The sequence below is a fragment of the Malurus melanocephalus genome, unplaced genomic scaffold (assembly GCF_030028575.1).
Source record: "Malurus melanocephalus ecotype Western Australia unplaced genomic scaffold, MMel_1.1 scaffold_368, whole genome shotgun sequence".
In the NCBI taxonomy this organism is placed as follows: domain Eukaryota; kingdom Metazoa; phylum Chordata; class Aves; order Passeriformes; family Maluridae; genus Malurus; species Malurus melanocephalus.
In genome coordinates this window covers 623,625-641,073 of record NW_026623600.1, presented here as the reverse complement: position 1 = coordinate 641,073, position 17,449 = coordinate 623,625, and the positions used below count along the sequence as shown (strand labels likewise).

General features: G+C 48.1%; 1 protein-coding gene across 1 annotated transcript in view; it reads right to left on the bottom strand.

Annotated features, from left to right (window-relative positions):
• The window catches only part of DNAH9 (dynein axonemal heavy chain 9), a 189,280-nt gene that overhangs the window by 67,977 nt on the left and 103,854 nt on the right, over positions 1 to 17,449 (bottom strand). Inside the window, 5 exon segments of the mRNA XM_057378622.1 lie at positions 2,216 to 2,338; positions 4,566 to 4,736; positions 7,691 to 7,831; positions 8,991 to 9,155; positions 15,061 to 15,329. Of these exon segments, the coding sequence (XP_057234605.1) occupies positions 2,216 to 2,338; positions 4,566 to 4,736; positions 7,691 to 7,831; positions 8,991 to 9,155; positions 15,061 to 15,329 (869 nt within the window).

Below are 17,449 nucleotides of genomic sequence, written 5' to 3'. Positions count from 1 at the left end.
TGATGCAATTCCCCCCAGGTCAGGCCCCTTCTCTGGAGCCCCCCACCCTCGGTCCCAGCTGTCCTTGCTGATGGAAATGGGTCTGACAGACCTTGTTCCCAGCCTTGGTTCCCAGGAAGAACCAGGACAGGATGGGACCTTGTGCCCCCGGGGCTTGGAGCTCTGGAATGGGTTTGGGCTTTCTGGCTGGGAAMAGGGTGGGGAAAAGTGCTGGGAAGGTTACAGATATAGAAAAGGGAAAAGGCAAAAATCCCTGTGGCATCAAATGTAGCACTGCAGGCTGGTAGCAAAGGCATCCTTGGGCACTCCTGGAGTAACAGAGAATCACAGAATCATAAACGTTGGAAAAGACCTYTGAGATCACTCAATCCAATCATCAACCCAGCACCAGCACTAAACCATGTCCTCAAGTTCCAGGAAGCTTATGTGTTTCCTAAAATTCATAAAAGTATCCCCAAAATGAGAATAAAAGCCTGAAAGCCTGAAAGTAGAAGAAAAGTCATATTCCAGAGGAAGCTCAAAGGACTGAAGTAGAAAGTTTTGCAATGCAGGGCAGGATGAGAACCTAGAGGGACTCCAGAGGACTGAAAGGCACCTTTCAACCCACATTTTCCCAGGCTGAACCCGGGCAGGCACAGAGCAGAGTGGAGAAAACCTGTGATGTCAACCAGTAATGTTCATGTACACCCACAATCCACACGGACTGCACAGCCCAAAGACAAAATATGCTGTTACAAAGCACTGAGTTTCATGGGCTTGATGGCTGAGTCCTCCTGATTATGAGTGTTGACCTGAAGTGTCCATTTAATTTGTCTTCAAATAAGGAASAAAAGTAAAGCTGCTGCTGTCTGAACAGCCAAGTGCCACCCTAAGCAGAAGATGATTAAGGAAAAGGCTTTTTTAATTCCTTCATTATTATGGAAATAGACCTTTTAGAGGCTGAACAGAGCTCATTTAGTGGGAAGTTCCAAGCTTATTCTGTGGCTGAAAATGTGAYTGTGACATTTTAACATGAGCTGGGTCACACAGAATGAGGCAGGGGCTCRGTCCTCACTGCCAGAGAGGAGCTGGAGATGGCAGCTCCTGCTCAGGGCAGCCCCATGTGCCATGAACGGTTCCAGGCTGCCCTTTGACATCACTGTGGGTGAGCTGTGTTAGAGCCATGGAGCWCCTCTGGCTCCTGAGCTGCCCTGGAGCTGAGCTCTGTGCTGCCTGCAGGACAGGGAGCCCCGGGAGCCAAGGACTGGAAAGGCACAGGGCACCACAAACCAGGGCTGCTGCACTGCTCTGGAGAGCCCCACAAAACAGAGAGACAGACAATACAGACATGGCTTGGGCCTGGATGAAGATTTTGTGTCTGGTCCCCCTCCAGGAACYAGACAMATTCTCCATTCAGCAGGGGGAAGGRAGAGAAAGGGAAAACCCAATAATCCAGGTGAAAATCTGAGAGCCATCCCAGTGCAACTGGGAAGTCCTCACTCCCCATTTCACAGCACCAGGAAAATGTCCCACAGAGGCAACATGCTCTAAATAAAAATGATTGATCAGAGACTGATCATACCACAGTCTGACAAGAGACAGAATCCCAGCTCCAGCAAGGTGAGAACGAACTGGCTGAAGGTGGAGAATACTTTGACCCTTTTCAGAAAACAAACCCCACCCTGCTGAATCAGCTCCAAACCCAGCACAATTCACATTTGTTGACAAATAGGAGCAAATTTGGGATAACTCTTATCTCTTTGGGATGCTCTTCTTCCCTTCCCACTCCAGACACCTGGAAGCTGCAAGACCTGCCCATTCCCATTCCCATTCCCATTCCCATTCCCATTCCCATATTTCCCTGCAGGTCTGGCAGCTGTCAGACACATCCCCCAGCATATCCCTGCAGTAATTCCTACTTCTTCCCAAACACAGGGACATCTCCATGTTCTTTACAAACCACAACCACAAACCTCTGAGGGGGTTCTCAGTCTGACCTAACAGGGGGAAGCCTAAATCTCAGACAGAAAAGTCACCTTCTTGGGGACACAATGAGGGTACAGGAAGAGCCCTCAGTCAGTGTTGAACCTGCAGAACTCTCCATGTCTGTGGCCTTTCTGTGCTGCTCCTCATGTTTGGGCAGAACTTTGCTCACCAAATGCCACAAAGACCCAGCTGAAGGGCTGAAGGGCTTTTAGAGGAGATCAGGGGAGCTGATTTCCCATGGTTTAGGTACCTTGATTCCTCCCCAGGAATGATCAGACAGGAACTCCACAGGGCTCGTGACTCCGGGCTGGGCTGGGTATCTGAGCAGGAAATCCAGCTCTGCTGGGTTGATTTCTTTATTCATCAGAAGGATCTGTAATTCCAAACAAACAAGAGATCCTTGAGCAGCCAGGATCCAGAGCAATGACAAACTCCAGCAGATTAATTATTCAAGTCCTGYACATGCAAAATGTGTGGCTGAAATGTACAGGGTACCCCATGTTGGAGAGGTGTGATGGTCACAGCTTGTGGGTGCTCTGGGTTTCCCAAAGGAGGACCAGGAATGAGCGTGGAGATTGGCAACAGGGAAAAAAAAAAAAGAGGAAGAACAGGAAAAAACTGGGAAAACCATATGGAAAGGGCTGAGATCCAGGTGGGTAGAAAGAGAGCACCTGAGGAGAAGGCCCTGGCAGCAGAGCCAGGCTGGAGGTGCCTGTACCTGAGAGCCAGAGCTGGGGAGGAGAGAATTCCCTGAAGGAGCCAGAGTATGTCCAGGGAATGCTCCAGGGCCCTGGCCATCCCCCACTCGCTTGCTCAATTTAGAAAGCAAATGGAGACATTCTGAGAGTGTTTGGGAAAATGAACAACAACCAAACAAACAGCAACAAAAAAGACAAAAACCAAACCAAAATCCCCACCACCCTCGTGGTTCCTGCACCATGAGAGGAGAGCACCTGGGCCATTCCCACGTTTTCACCACCAGTGGTGATTTTGGGGAATGAATGGAGTCAGACTGCCAGAGGTAATTCTGGAAAGCCATGGATGAGCCCAGCTGGAGCCACAGCTCTGCCTGCACTGCCAGAATTCCAAAATCTCAAACTGCAAAACTCTGAACACCAATTCTGGGGTGGAAAAAAACAGTGCTGGAGCAGTGAGTGTGTCATTTCCTTGTYCCAGATCCTGCTCTKTGTCCCACYGATGCTGATGGGGCACTGGCACCTCTGCAACCAGTGAGGGCAACGAGGCACTGGGCTCAAGAGCCAATCTTTTTTATCTGGGAGCATCCTGTGCTCATCACTGCACTGCCTGCACWCTCTGGCACTGTGGCTGCTGCTCTTCCTGACACATTGAACTGATCATTTATTATTTCCAATGTTGGTGCAATTACAAGCACAATGTKAGCTCCTGCAACACTTTATTTAGAGACACATGTTAGCAAAGGTAGGTGTCCCGTGGGTCAGAATTATGGCTGGCATTGCAAAATACAAGCTGAGCTTTTACACGCAGACAATTTAATTATTGATTAATATYAATTTATATCTTGTTAGAGTCCATTTTTGTTACCTGTGTGTATATACAATTTCTTTCACTTTTACACTCAGTGKTTTTTTATGTAGAATTAAAAAAGTCATGGCCATCACTGGATCAAGGTAAACCAGAGCTGGAGTGTTTCAGCAGCTCAATCTTCACATCTGCATTCTTGGAGGATTTTTCCAACCTTATTTATTCTGTCATTCTACATGTCAGGGCATTTACACAGCCATTCACTGCCCAGACATTACATCAGCCTCACAGCTTCATCCCCAGCACAGTTTAGTGCCTGATTTGATCTCAGCATAGCAATGTGCAAAGGTCTCCTTGCTCAGATTGCACACTAAGAATTACACAAACACAGTGGCCATGGCAGAGCAGCTCTGCAGCAAGCACTTGTTCAGGCTAATGCAAAAATCCTTTCAGGCCAGAGTGCTTTGCCCTTTTTTTTCAGGTCCTGTAAGCAGGAATTACWCTCTCAAATAACCAGAATAATTCAAATCTAACACAGCATCCGTGCCTGTTATCCACAGGAATAAATCCTATGAGGAGCAGCTGAGGGAGCTGGGGAAGGGTCTGGAGCCCCAGGAGAGGCTGAGGGAGCTGGAAAGGGGCTCAGCCTGGAGCAAAGGAGGCTCCGGGGGGACCTTGTGGCTCTGCACAACTCCCTGACAGGAGGGGACAGCCGGGGGGGTCGGGCTCTGCTCCAGGGAACAGGGACAGGAGGAGAGGGAACGGCCTCAGGCTGGGCCAGGGCAGGGCCAGGGGGGACATCAGGAGGAATTTCCCCATGGAAAGGGTGCTCAGGCCTTGGCAGGGGCTGCCCAGGGAGGTTTGGAGTGCCCATCCCTGGAGGTGTCCCAGGAAAGGCTGGAGGTGGCATTGAGTGCTCTGGGCTGGGGACAAAGTGGGGATGGGCACAGGATGGACTCCATGGGCTGGGAGGGATTTTCCAACMTGAATAACTCTGGGATTCTGTGATTTCAAGAGTGGCAGAGGAGACAATCAAGCCCCAGCCCTGCATGTGCTGCTCTGGCAGCGCCCTGCACACTCTGCCCGGGTGCTGTTACCTGGAAGGTGAGCTGGGCACTGAAGGTCAGTTTGTCCCTCTCGAAGAGCCCCCGGGCCGTGTACTGGAACACGGAGAAGGTGATGCTGTCGGTGAGGCTCAGCACCCGCCCTGCCAGGCTCTCTGCTGGAGCTGCCCGCTCGATGGCCTTCTGGAACACCCCRTGGAACGCCTGCCAGGGGACACACAGCAGGAATGGGGGGTGGCACATGCCCTTTGCACACCCCTGGGTGTCACAGTGAGTGATGCCAGCTCAGGCCCTGCATGCCCGCTCCACAGGGCAGGGAGAGCACAGGGAGCAGCTCCTGAGTGTGCCTGTGGTTGCTCCTCAGGGACACAGAGCTGCCAGGGGTGACATTCCCAGGGCCACCGTGCTCCCTGGGGCTTGAGGAGGCAGCAGATGGGGCAGAGGGAACTCAGGCACCAGGCACACAGGAAATGTTCCTCTGCCCACAGTGCTCCCATTGGGAGATCCACAGCACTTCCTTTGCAAAGGCCRAGCCAGCAGAGTGGAGCTGCCAGAGCAAACACAGACTCCAGAATGGTTTCCTTGGGAAAAACTCCAACACAAGCTCATCCCCTGCCATGGCAGGGACACCTCCCACTGTCCCAGGCTGCTCCCAGCCCCAATGTCCAGCCTGGCCTTGGGCACTGCCAGGGATCCAGGGGCAGCCACAGCTGCTCTGGGCACCCTGTGCCAGGGCCTGYCCACCCTCCCAGGGAACAATTCCTTCCCAAAATCCCATCTGTCCCTGCTGTCTCACAATGGGAAGCCATTCTCCCTTTTTCTGTCCCTCCATCCCTTGTCCCCAGCCCCTCTCCAGCTCTCCTGGATCCCTTCAGGCCCTGGCAGGGGCTCTGAGCTCTCCCTGGAGCTTCTCCTCCCCAGCTCTCCCAGCCTGGCTCCATAAAGGTGCTCCACTCCTGGATCAGACCCATGGCCTCTCCTGGACCTGATCAGTTGTGTCCTGATCCTTCCTGTGCTGAGGACCCCAGATCTGGACAATGCCCAGGTGGAGTCTCACCAGAGCAGAGCAGAGCAGAGCAGAGCAGAGGAGGAAAGCACATCTCCCATTGCATAAATACCTCAACTTCAAGAAGAACAATTCCTCTGAATAATTAAAATAAATTACATTTAGATATATAATTATAAAGAAATAATACTATTACAATCTATAATTATTTATATAATATATCAATATATTATGTATTAAATTACACATTTATATATTTATATTTATATATATTATATTATATATTACACAATCATATTATTTATATAGTATATAGTTTATATAAATATGTTATATGATTATATTATAATTAATTAATAAGTTTATTCATATAAGGGGTTTTTTTGCTTTTTTTTTTAAGTCCCATGAGTATTTTACTGTCTGGATCCAGGAAAGGACTGGCTGAGGAGGGCAGGGAGCAGTGGCAGTGGGCTAAAGCAGCCAATGAAATCCCCCTCAAGGGTGGGTGTCTGCATCCAGAACAACCCTCTTATATAAGAGATGAAGGATTCCTACAACAACATTTCTGATCTAAATGAGACAAGACAAAAAACTTTCAGGGTTGTCCAAATTAAAAACAAGAGCAAAACATCAAATGCAACCGGAAAAAAAAAATTCAGAAGAAAGTAAAACCCAAATCCTGCTAAACCCAAGGCCCAGCTAAAGGAAATAACCAGGCCAATACACATTGATGGCACCAACTGGACAAGGCATGACTGTGCTGGCAGCCTGATTTTTAGGGTTCTACAAAGGAAAAATGATGCCTCAACAAATTAAAGTAACACTGATACCCTAATGCATTATTAAATAATTGCAGAATGCATTTCCCTGCTTAACGTTTCTTTAAATTGTGTTAAAACACGCTGTGGAGCAGCACATAAATCTTTGTGTTCTAATTTATAATGGGCTCCCAGCTGTGTGGCAAGTATTCTAAAATCATCTCTGTGCATCTTTACACAATGTTTTATGATCTGTCATCAAAATTTATTAGATAAAAACATTTCACCCAATAATTTCCTATGTATTTATAGGAATAAATACACTGCTAATGTTAACTGGAAAACATAAAACAAACTAACTACAGAAGACACAGATTAAAGGTGAAACCTCAGGAACCCCTGTATCTATTATGCATGTGTAAGGGATGAATCTTTCAAAAGGCACAAAAGATATTCTGTACATTTTTCTGATAAAATTACTTCAACAAACGAGTCRTAGATATCAAAAAGCAAAGCTGCTTTGTGGATGAGGCTCCACATATTGTAGTCTCTCCTCAATTTCTTTTTCCAGGTCACTTGTCAAGGTAAGAAATTGTTTGCAAGGAGTTGTAGACCAGTATGTTCATTTAACCCTCCACCCCCCAAAATACCATTTTTATATGATGAAAAAAAAATCTTTTATTTATTAAAAGATTGAAACTGTGACTCTTTCTAGACAGGGCTTGGAGCAGCCTGGGACAGTGGAAGGTGTCCCTGCCCATGGCACGGATTTGAAAGGAATGAGAGRGAGGTGTCTTTACAAACTGTGGGGTCTGCTGGGAGATAGGGGCAGATCCTGATAGGTGAAAGAAGCAATGGGAGGAACCATAAATTCCACAGGAATTCCACCCATTGACACAGACTGGTACTGACCCACGGCACTGCTAAACCCCTACACTGAGAGAAAAACAACAGAGACACAAAGAATAAAAAGGGGGGATGCACAGGAGAAGGGGTCTGTAGGGTCTGTATCAGGGGATTGGGGCAGTCTGTACCTCTCCAGTCCCTCAGCAATGGGGAAACAGAGAGGGAGATGTGTCTGGGAAATTGGGATAAAATGGAGGCTGCGCCCTCCAGCAATTGGAGAGACCCCATGGAAATGTCTCATGGCCTCTCCCTTTATTTGAATAAAGTCACAGGACTGCTCTGTCTCTTTTTTGGACATAAATCTCTGGTGTTTGTGGATTAATTTTCCTAACAGATGGGAACAGGATGGGCGCTAAGGCTACTTCCAACCCCAGCCATTCTGGGATCTTTGATTCTGTGGCCCTGTGAGTCTGTGCTGCTGTGMTCCTGTGATTTCGTGACCTCCACCGAGGGAGAGCAGCCCCAGCAGTGCCCCAGGAGGGCAGTACCTTCAGGGAGAACTGATACATGGGGTGGATGGTGTGCAGCTGGTCCATGGTGAAGTAGAGCAGGGCAGCGCGGCGGGCAGCGGGTCTGTAGTGCTCTCTGGCCTCATTAATCCTGCATTCTGTCACCTTGAACTCCTGCACCTGCAGGCAAACACAACAGGATTCCTGTGTGTGAGGACTTCCCCAGGATGGAGAATGTTGACTGAACACCTTTTTTTGGATAGATAGACCAAGAAGAGAGTGAGGCTTGACTTGAACCTCTAACAGGGCTCAGCCACAGCCTTCCAGAGGGGAACAAACTCATAAAATCCAGGTGCAAACTCTAAAATTCTTCCCCTGTTGGCACTGCTGGCATGATTAACTGTACAGCACAGCTGCTTTAGAAGGTGAAGCACTTGAAGAACACCTACTTMAAAAAAATCCCTGTGACATCCCCTCTGGGGATTGAAGAAACCCCTCCCTAGGGCTGAATGCACCTAATCCACCATGAAAGGCTGGTGGAAATAATTCTGATTTTTAACATGGACAGAGGATTATTTAGTGTTTTGGTCATGGGACTCCAGCACTGGGAAGTGAAAGGCAGGGCCAGCCCCACCCCAGCACGAGGGGACCCACCCAGGCAGGACAGGGGCCAGTGGGCTCAGGGAGGGCTCTGGACATGGGGGGACTGCAGAGGGGAGTGGCTGAACGGTCATACCAGAGTCCTGGCACAATCCTGGCACATGGAGCCACATTGCCCAGGGTCCCTCAGTGGCAAGGAAAAGCCTCTGTGCATTGAGCCCAGCCCATGGAGCCAGCAAGGGGAGCTGGGCAGGTGGCAGAGCTCACACAGCTCATCCAAACGCTGATTTACACTCTGAGGCATGGAAGGTGTGAAATACTCCAGTTCCTGCAGATTCACTGGAGATCACAAACTCACCAGACTCCATTCCCTGGTCAGCACTAAAATTCAGCCTAATTGAGGCAGTGTGAAGCACCGAGGATTATACTGGAACCGTTTCAAGCTGCCTTGATACAGTGTGTAAATTTTACTGTCCTTACATCAGGCACCGATGTTTTCTCTTGGTCTTAAATAGGTCATTTAACACAAAAAAAAAAAAAAAAAAAAAAAAAAAAGCTCCAAAGAACTAAATGGCCTGGAGCTCCCCAGGATGGAGAGCATTTACAATTTGTACCAATTTCTATTCTCTGCTCAGCAGAGGGAGCGGAGATAGGCAGAGCAGAGGTCACATTCCACCCAGAAATCCTTGAAGACAACACCACAGACGTGCTTTTCCCCAGGCTATCTCTGYCTCTGTACCTTCTCCACAATCTCTGCAGCTGTCCTTTTCGTGGTCTCCAGGTTCTCCACCAATGCTGTGTCTCCCAGGAAATTCCCAGATGCTGATGACAGCCGAGACAGCAAGTTGTCCTCTAACGTTTTCAAGGTGATCTTGAATCCATTCTGTTGCTTGGTGAGGTCTGACTGCAAGTGATAAATTCAGAAAGTTTGAACACAGAACATGCGGTCAAGAGAGGATTAATGACCTCACATGGGAGCAGGTTTCATATTGACAATTGCCATAGTCCAGCAGCACTGATCCTGCTCTCTGCAGCTCCTGGGAAAGGACAGAGCTCTGGGATGTGAGATCATTCCTTATCCAACAATCTATCAACTCAGAGAAACCTGGAACAGCACAGAAAGCACCAGAGTGCTCAGCCTATAGAGATGTATGCAAATGCTGGAAATTAATCCGGAAGCAAAGATCTTTATCCCCATCTCAAACACATGTCCTGYATTTTTGTACCTCATTTCTTGGGCTCAGTCAGCCTGGAGAGTCCCTGCTGCTCCTCACCCTTCCCGCTGACCCTCTGCCCTCGGCACTCCACACCAGCACCAGTCACACCAGGGCTAAAACCTGATGGCAGAACCAGCAGCAAAGTCCCTCAGGTGCTCAGTGAGCTCGGTGAGATCTCAGGTTCAGCCCTGGGGGCAAAGTCTCAGCCCCTGCTCCCCTGCTCCCGTTTGAATCCCGGCCTCCAGGTCCCACTGGGACCAGTGGCTTGCTGGGCTAAAGCACAAAGCTCCCCTGCCAGAGGATTTGCCAGCTCAGCACACAGGTGGGCAAGCAGATTTGGGCCAGTAGAACCACCCTGTGCTATGGGCAGGTTACTGAACTGCAAAGCAAACTTTCCCCATGTCTCTGAAGTGSCCCCTCCATTCTCTGCAGGCACTGCTCCCACCTCCCCCAGCCCTGCAGATCACCAGTCATTAGCACTGGTCATGGTGGACACAGGGACTCTCATCTGGCTCCTCTCTGACCYGCTCCTCTCCCCTGAAATGTGATTGCCCTATTCTGTGTGTTTGCTCAGAGAAAACTCCCGGCTCTCAGGTTCATTGTAGCATTCCACAATAAGTCCCTGTTATGAACACCAATTTTTAGACTTATTGATGCCTTAAACAGGACTTACCTGAAACAGAGGCCAGAAAAAATTAAGAGAATAAAAGCAGACAAATTTAATCCAGGCCTACTGGTACATTCAGGGCAGACAAAGCCTCCTCATGAGGCTACACCCAGAATGGACCCCGAGTCAAGAGATCTTCCCCTTTTTATCAGTTCTGTCTCATGAACACATCGGGCCCCAATTCTCCAATGACACCTTCAGGTGATGATGTCACCCACCCCAAGTTTGCTCCCCCCAATTCTCTGTTGTTTCCATATTTTGAGGCTCTGAGGCAGTGAAATCTCCTTGGATTTCAGGCCCAGAGAGAAATTGTTTTGCTTAAAGATGGGAGAACAGGAGCTCAGTGCTGTGCACTGGAGAAGTACAAGAATACAGGAATATGAAAAGTATAGAAGCAAAAAAAACCTAAGGCATCATTATCACAGAAAATACTCTCTGGGAAAGCTGTGCCTCTGGTTGGGATGCTGSTCTGAGCCTGGTGAAGTCAGTGCTGACATCTGCAATGGAACTCACAGCTGGGTGACACTCAGACTGTGCTGAAGTGACACAACCAAGAAACTCAGGGAACTTGCAGAGGAGTGTTTTACAGCCCTGCCAAACCCAGCAGCTCCGTGGAACAGCAGACAAGGGGCATGTGGAACTGATACACAGCCTGGGCCATTGGCACATGACAGACTCAGTGCCATAAGCCAAGGGATCTCATGCTCCAAAGAGAGTTTTGGGAAAATGTCCCCTTGTAGGGTCTGGAGGAACCCCAGGAAGAAGAAATGTGAAAAATTACCCCATTCCATGCAGAAGGAAGCCTGTAGGATTTGTTCTGTTGGCAGAGGCTTTCCAGCAGATTAAGGGACTCTTTCATTAATAACTCATCTTTCAATATTTGAGCTGAAATTCTTCACACTCACTGTGCCCACCCTCATTCTGTGTTYGTGGCAGCTCTGCTGGGCAGGCACTGAGGTGTGTCTGCTTGGGTATTTCAGCTGCARAGGGCAGTTTTAAAGGCCTCTCCTCTAAGCTTTACACACAGGGATGTGCTCCTGCTGGTGAATATTTCACAAGTCTTGAACCAGAAAACAAACGTGGCTAATTGTGTGCGTTGCTGTTGTTCAAGCAGAGCATGCCTTGAGAAATGACATTTTGCAAGCTCTTACTGCAGGCCATGCTCTGTGAGCCCTGGAGTCGTTAATGAGGAGGGGTGAATTTTTGCTCCAGTGGTCTGTGACCCCACACAGCAGCCCAGACCCTACTGGGTGCCCCAAGCCTCATCCTGCCACGGTTTGCAGCACAGCAAGATCATCGTTCCTGACTTCTGCAGTGCAGCTCATTAGCTCTCATTTCACAGCTTATATATAAAAGTGCTACTTCTGGGAAGTAAGTTACTGCCAGAACCTTCCAAACTTCATTCCTTGGAAAAAGGGCTCACCAGAGCTCCAGGCCAGGGTTCACTGTCAGAGCCTTCCAAGCTCAGCCACAGCAGCCATTTTTCCTTTTTCCTTCTGCTGGTTTTGTTGTGTTATTTTAACATCATAAACCAGAGGGGAAAAAAAATCCTGTGTTTTCACAGAATCCTAAAATGTTTGGGATTGGAAGGGACATGAAAGCTCATTCCATTCCACCCCTGCCATGACAGGGACACCTCCCACTGTCCCAGGTCACTCCCAGCCCCAATGTCCAGCCTGGCCTTGGGCACTGCCAGGGATCCAGGGGCAGCCACAGCTGCTCTGGGCACCCTGTGCCAGGGCCTGCCCACCCTCCCAGGGAACAATTCCTCCCCCATATCTGATCCTGCAGAGCACCTGAGGAAGAGTCTCAGCACTGTCCATCACAGCCTGACCGTGCAGGGATGTCACACATTCTTTACCTCTGCATCAGCACAGCAGGGCCCTAACTCATGGCTGATCGACACAGACACCCAGACATCCTTCTTAAGCACTAAACACACAAGGATCTTGAGGCAAATGGCATTTGAGACATTTCAGCCAAWCAGTGAAGCTTGGAGAAGGTGGGAGATACCTGAAAGCAGCCCTGGTGACACAACTGGACCATGGCAGCACAGAAACCACAGTCATCCTCACCAGAGGGAACTGCAGAGGCAAAACCTGAGGGTTTGCACTGGACTGAGAAGGAAGGTCCTTCTTGCCCTGACCTAACATGGTTTGAGCTTCTGGCAGCTGTGTCTGTCTCACAGCCAGGCTCCTGCTGCCCCCCCAAGTCCAACCTGGCTTTAATGGGGAGTCAGAGCACAGAGCTGTCCTGGCCAGGGTGGCCCTAGAGCTGTACAGGACAGATTGTCCCTAGAGCTGTCCCTGGCCCTGTTCCTAGAACCAAAGCATGGCAGAGTGTAAGACTCTGCACACAGAGCTGTAACCCTGTGGAGCAGGAAAAGAGCTGCAAAGGAAGGAGGGAAGGCTGAACAACTAAGCATAGCTGGGAATCAATGAAGAAAAATATTATGGAAGCAGATTGTGTTGAGAAAGCTTTTTTTTAAAGGTGTTATCAGAATTGGATGAATAACAGCTGTTTGATGAATTTGATTGGGTTATTAGCCATTAATTCTGGGCTCCAGATAAAGAGTGTGCTTTGAGCTYAGTAACTGTTGAGCAGTACTTTGGGAATCATCTCCTTCTGCCCTCAAACCAGAGCCCTAAACCTTCCCTGGACACCCCATGCCTGTCCCTTCAGCCCCAGGTGCCGAGGATGGACTGACACACACCTGGAGAGGTGACCTTTCCTTTGGGGAGCCCAAACATTCCAGTCTGGGCCTCCAAGGAGTCCCATGTGCCACTGCCAGCCCCTCTCTGTGCCCAAAGAGACACAGCAGAGCAGGGAACAGGGGTTTATGACTGCCTGYTCCCCTTCCAGCAGAACATCTGGAATACCAGGCTGGCTTTCTCCTYGCTAGGACTGATCTCCTCCCTGGACAACAGGATGGAATTGGGTGAGAGGCAGGAGAGTTGATGGTTCTGGTGTTACCCTGCTGTGGTGACAGAGACAAATAATTAAATATTCTTCTGGGTGAGGAAAATGCCATCCCACAGGGATCGTGTGAGCCCAGCACAAAGCCTGTGCCAGGGGGGCTGAGCCAGGCTTTGTGTCCCTCGTGGCCCCAGCACATCCCCTGGCTCGCACATTAAATCAGCTCCCTGTGCATTTTTGATGCCATCTTTTGGCTCATTAGCACACCAGACTCRATGCACCATTAAGGCTGCCCAGTTAAGGCACTTCAGAACCTCATTAAGTGGGAAGATTATTACAGAACTGGCCTGGCCTGACTGAACGTGTGYGGTAAATTTATTCCCACTCTCAGAAAATATTTAGTATTATACATATTTGTTACATTGTTAAAGGTGTMATTAGAAGAGAGGGTTTTCTTTACAAAATTGTCTTGAAATTAAAGCTGTACTTATTAAAAGAGAAAGAGAGAGAATAGTTTGGCCTGTTAAAAAGGAGTGGGAGGAAGAACCAGAACAGAAAAATATCATTACCAGCCTCACAATATTTACAGAGAGAATCCTTTACCATAAATGCTGAAAATTAAGTGAGATTAATCCTGCCTGGAAAATTAAATCTATGAAGTCCAGAAAAACCCTGATGTAATGAGAACCTCAGCTTTTAGAGGAGGAAAATAAAGAGAATTTTTGGGAGAAAAATATTGAAAATGCAGAACAAGGGTTCTCAAAATACCAAGAAAAGAGAAGACTGAAGGAAAAAAACCCTCAGTGTTTCACATAGAAGGAAATCTCCTGATTTTATGATGAGCTCAAAAATCTCTGCAAGCTTGTATATGAAATGCTGTTTGCTCTAAATAATAGTAATATAATAGTAGTAGTAATAATAATAATAATAATAATAATAATAATAATAATGGTAATGATGATTGCAACATTGCTCCCAGTGAAAATTCCCAGGTGCTGACATTCAACTCCTCCAGGTCAAACCTCTTAGTGTAGACCAACAACAATGGTAACAACAATAAAAACAATAATAATAATAACAACAATAAACATAATGATAATAATAGTTATAATAATGATGCTTCTGATGATTTCTCCCTGCTTCCAGGGTAAACTGCCAGATGCTGATCTTGAGCTCCTCCAGGTTAAACYTCTTGGTGTAGACCAGCAACAATGGTAATACCAATAACAATAATAATGATAGTTATAATAATAATAATAAGAAGAATGATGCTACTGATGATTTCTCCTCCCTCCCAGGGTAAACTCTGAGGTGCTCCCTTAAGCTCCTCCAGGTCAGGCCTCTTGGCATAGACCAACAACAATCGCAATAACAGTAAGAACAATAATTACAATAATAGCAATAATAACAGTAGCAATAATAAGAACAGTAACAGTAGTAGTAGTAGTAATAATAATAATAATAATAATAATAATAATAATAATAATAATAATAGTAACCACCTTTATCATCATCATCATTATTATAATGATGCTACTGATGATTTCTCCTCCCTCCCAGGGTAAACTCCCAGGGACTGAACTTCAGCTCCTTCAGCTGACCTTCAGGTCAGGCCTCTTGATGTAGGCCAACAACAATAGCAAAACCTATTATTATTATTATTATTATTATTATTATTATTATTACAACTTTATACTATAGATTATATTGTAATATCTGTACTATCCGTATTTATATTACTATAGCAATATATTTATCCTTCATTAATATTTATATTATTTTATTATTTATATCGATATTATTATACTATATAAAATATTATCATTAATATATATATTTAATAATATAATAATATAATATAATAATATAATATAATAATAATAATAATAATAATAATAATAATAATAATAATAATAATAATAATAATAATAATAATAATAATAGGAAGAAGAAGAAGAACAGTTATAATAATGATGTCTGGTGATTTCTCCCTGCTGCCAGGTGCTGACCTTGAGCTCCTCCAGGTCAGGTCTCTCCCTGCTCACCACGGCCGCCAGCAGCTGCTCCTCGAGGCCGTCGCGGGTGACGCTGAAGTTGATGAGGGTGCACTGTGCCTGCAGCTCGGGCTGGAAGTGGGGGTTTGCCAGCTTGGTGTGCAGGATCAGACGGAAGGCAGGGTGCAAGGCACACTCCTTGTCCCCCAGCCTGATGTACCTGGATTTGGAGCAGAAGGAGCATCAGCCAGAGTCTGCCAGGACCTGTCACCGCAGGACAGGGGTGGTCTCGGTCAGTGGCAGCACCAGGTACTTGGCACTCCTCACAGAAAACACTGTTAGAGCAAAGTGTTTCATACTGGACACACCTGAATCACTTCTGACTTAGGATAAAAACCCAGAGAGTCTCCCCTGAATTTTGGATCCTGTTTAAGGAGGCTCAAAGTTTCCAGCAGCAGCACAGCCAGTCCAGCCACGAACCTTCCTGGCTTTGGACAGAGGCTGGATTTGGCCTAAACCTGGAGTTACAGGGAGGAAAAGCCTCTCAGCATCGAGCTTTTCACCAGGCACAGCTAAAAATTACCCAATGTGCTGGCTCTGGCCAGGCCAGCTCTGCTCACACTTGGAGAGTGGTGGCTGCCATCCCTGGGAGGTGACATCAGCCAGGGAAACCCGGAATCCTCCTGCTCTGCAGTGCTGACATGAAGCCAAAAGCTCACAGGGATCCCAGGAATCAACATATTCTGAACCCAAATCTAAACCAGCCTCGAAGTCCAACCATGCCCTGGGCTGCATCCAACTGAGTGTGGGAGTGGGGCCAGCGAGGGGATTCTCTCTCTGCTGAGACCCCACCCAGAGCAGTGCCCAGTTCTGGTATTCCCAGCATGAAAAGCACAAGGAATTGTTGGGGTGAACCCAGAGGTGACCACAAAGTGGATAAAGGGCCTGGAGCAGCTCCCCCATGGAGCCAGGCTGGGAGAGCTGGGAATGTCCAGCCTGGAGAGGAGAAGGGTGTGTGGAGACCTCACAGAACCTTCCAGAGCCTGAAGGGGCTCCAGGGAAGCTGGAGAGGGATTGTTCATCAGGACCAGGAGTGACAGGACAAGGGGATGGGTTCAGACTGACAGAGGGGACATTTAGGAGGGATATTGGGCAGGAATTGTTCCCTGGGAGGGTGGGCAGGCCCTGGCACAGGGTGCCCAGAGCAGCTGTGGCTGCCCCTGGATCCCTGGCAGTGCCCAAGGCCAGGCTGGACATTGGGGCTGGGAGTGACCTGGGACAGTGGGAGGTGTCCTTGCCATGGCAGGGGGTGGGACTGGGTGATATTAAAGTCCCCTTTCAACCCAAACCATTTTATGATCCTATATTAACAGACGCCATGGGAGTCAGAGACAAAGAGAAACCAGAAATGCTTCCAGGGAGGCACTGGGGCTGCTGTGGGAATGGTGGTGTTGATTGAACACACTTCCCAGCCAAACACCACTCCCTGGGTGCCCTCCTGGCCCCCCTGATTGCTTTTTGAGCTGTAAATGCCCCAGTGCAGACAGCTCACAGCAGCCCACAGCAGCCCAAGGGACCCTGCCAGCCCCCACAGCAAAACCCTTCCTCTCTGGGACTGACAGAATCTGTCCAGAGTCTGAGCTCAGGGCCTGGAAACACAAAACCCAGGGACTTTCTGTGTGGTTAGGAAATCATTCCTAACCATTTTTTAGGACACCCATGATCTTCCAGGGAGTTTTGAGAGCAGAGATGCTCAGCCTCAAGGGTTCTGCTGGAGGGGGGCTCAGCTTTGCCCCCTCTCTGCTGCACCCCTCAACGACCTTTCACTTCGGCACTGGGACAGTCCTGCCCCTCCACCCTGCAGCCAAACCCACGCCCAGCCAAACCCATGCCCAGCCACCCTTCCCAGGGTGTTTTCCACTGCACACTTCACAGGCAGCTTCCCTTGTCCACCGGTTTACAGCACCCTGGGGTATTTTAGGCAAGCAAAGAAATAATCCTCCAAGAACTGAAGGCAAAAAYGAGCTCCCTCACTGCCCCTCCTGCTGACCTCCCTGGCTGGAGGTGACCAGCAGCTGCCACAAGAACCTGACCTCATTAAGGAGCATTTGATATCCTTGGTGCTGAATGCTGTAGCTATGTTTCTAAATGCTGTACAGTGTTTGCTAAAATTCAAGGCCATTCTTACTTCACAACAGCAGCAGCTATTTCRGTAATAATTCAGTGTCAGAACAGCCAATTGCAGACCCTGAGGTCATTGTACAATGTGAGAATTACAGGTCTCTCTGTTACCTGAGCTTTGAATGACACTGTGAAACRGAATGAGAAACCCAGGTTGATTTCTGAGCCATCCCATGGATGAATTAGCTGTGATTGCCTGATTCAAAATGCCCTCAGCCCTGAA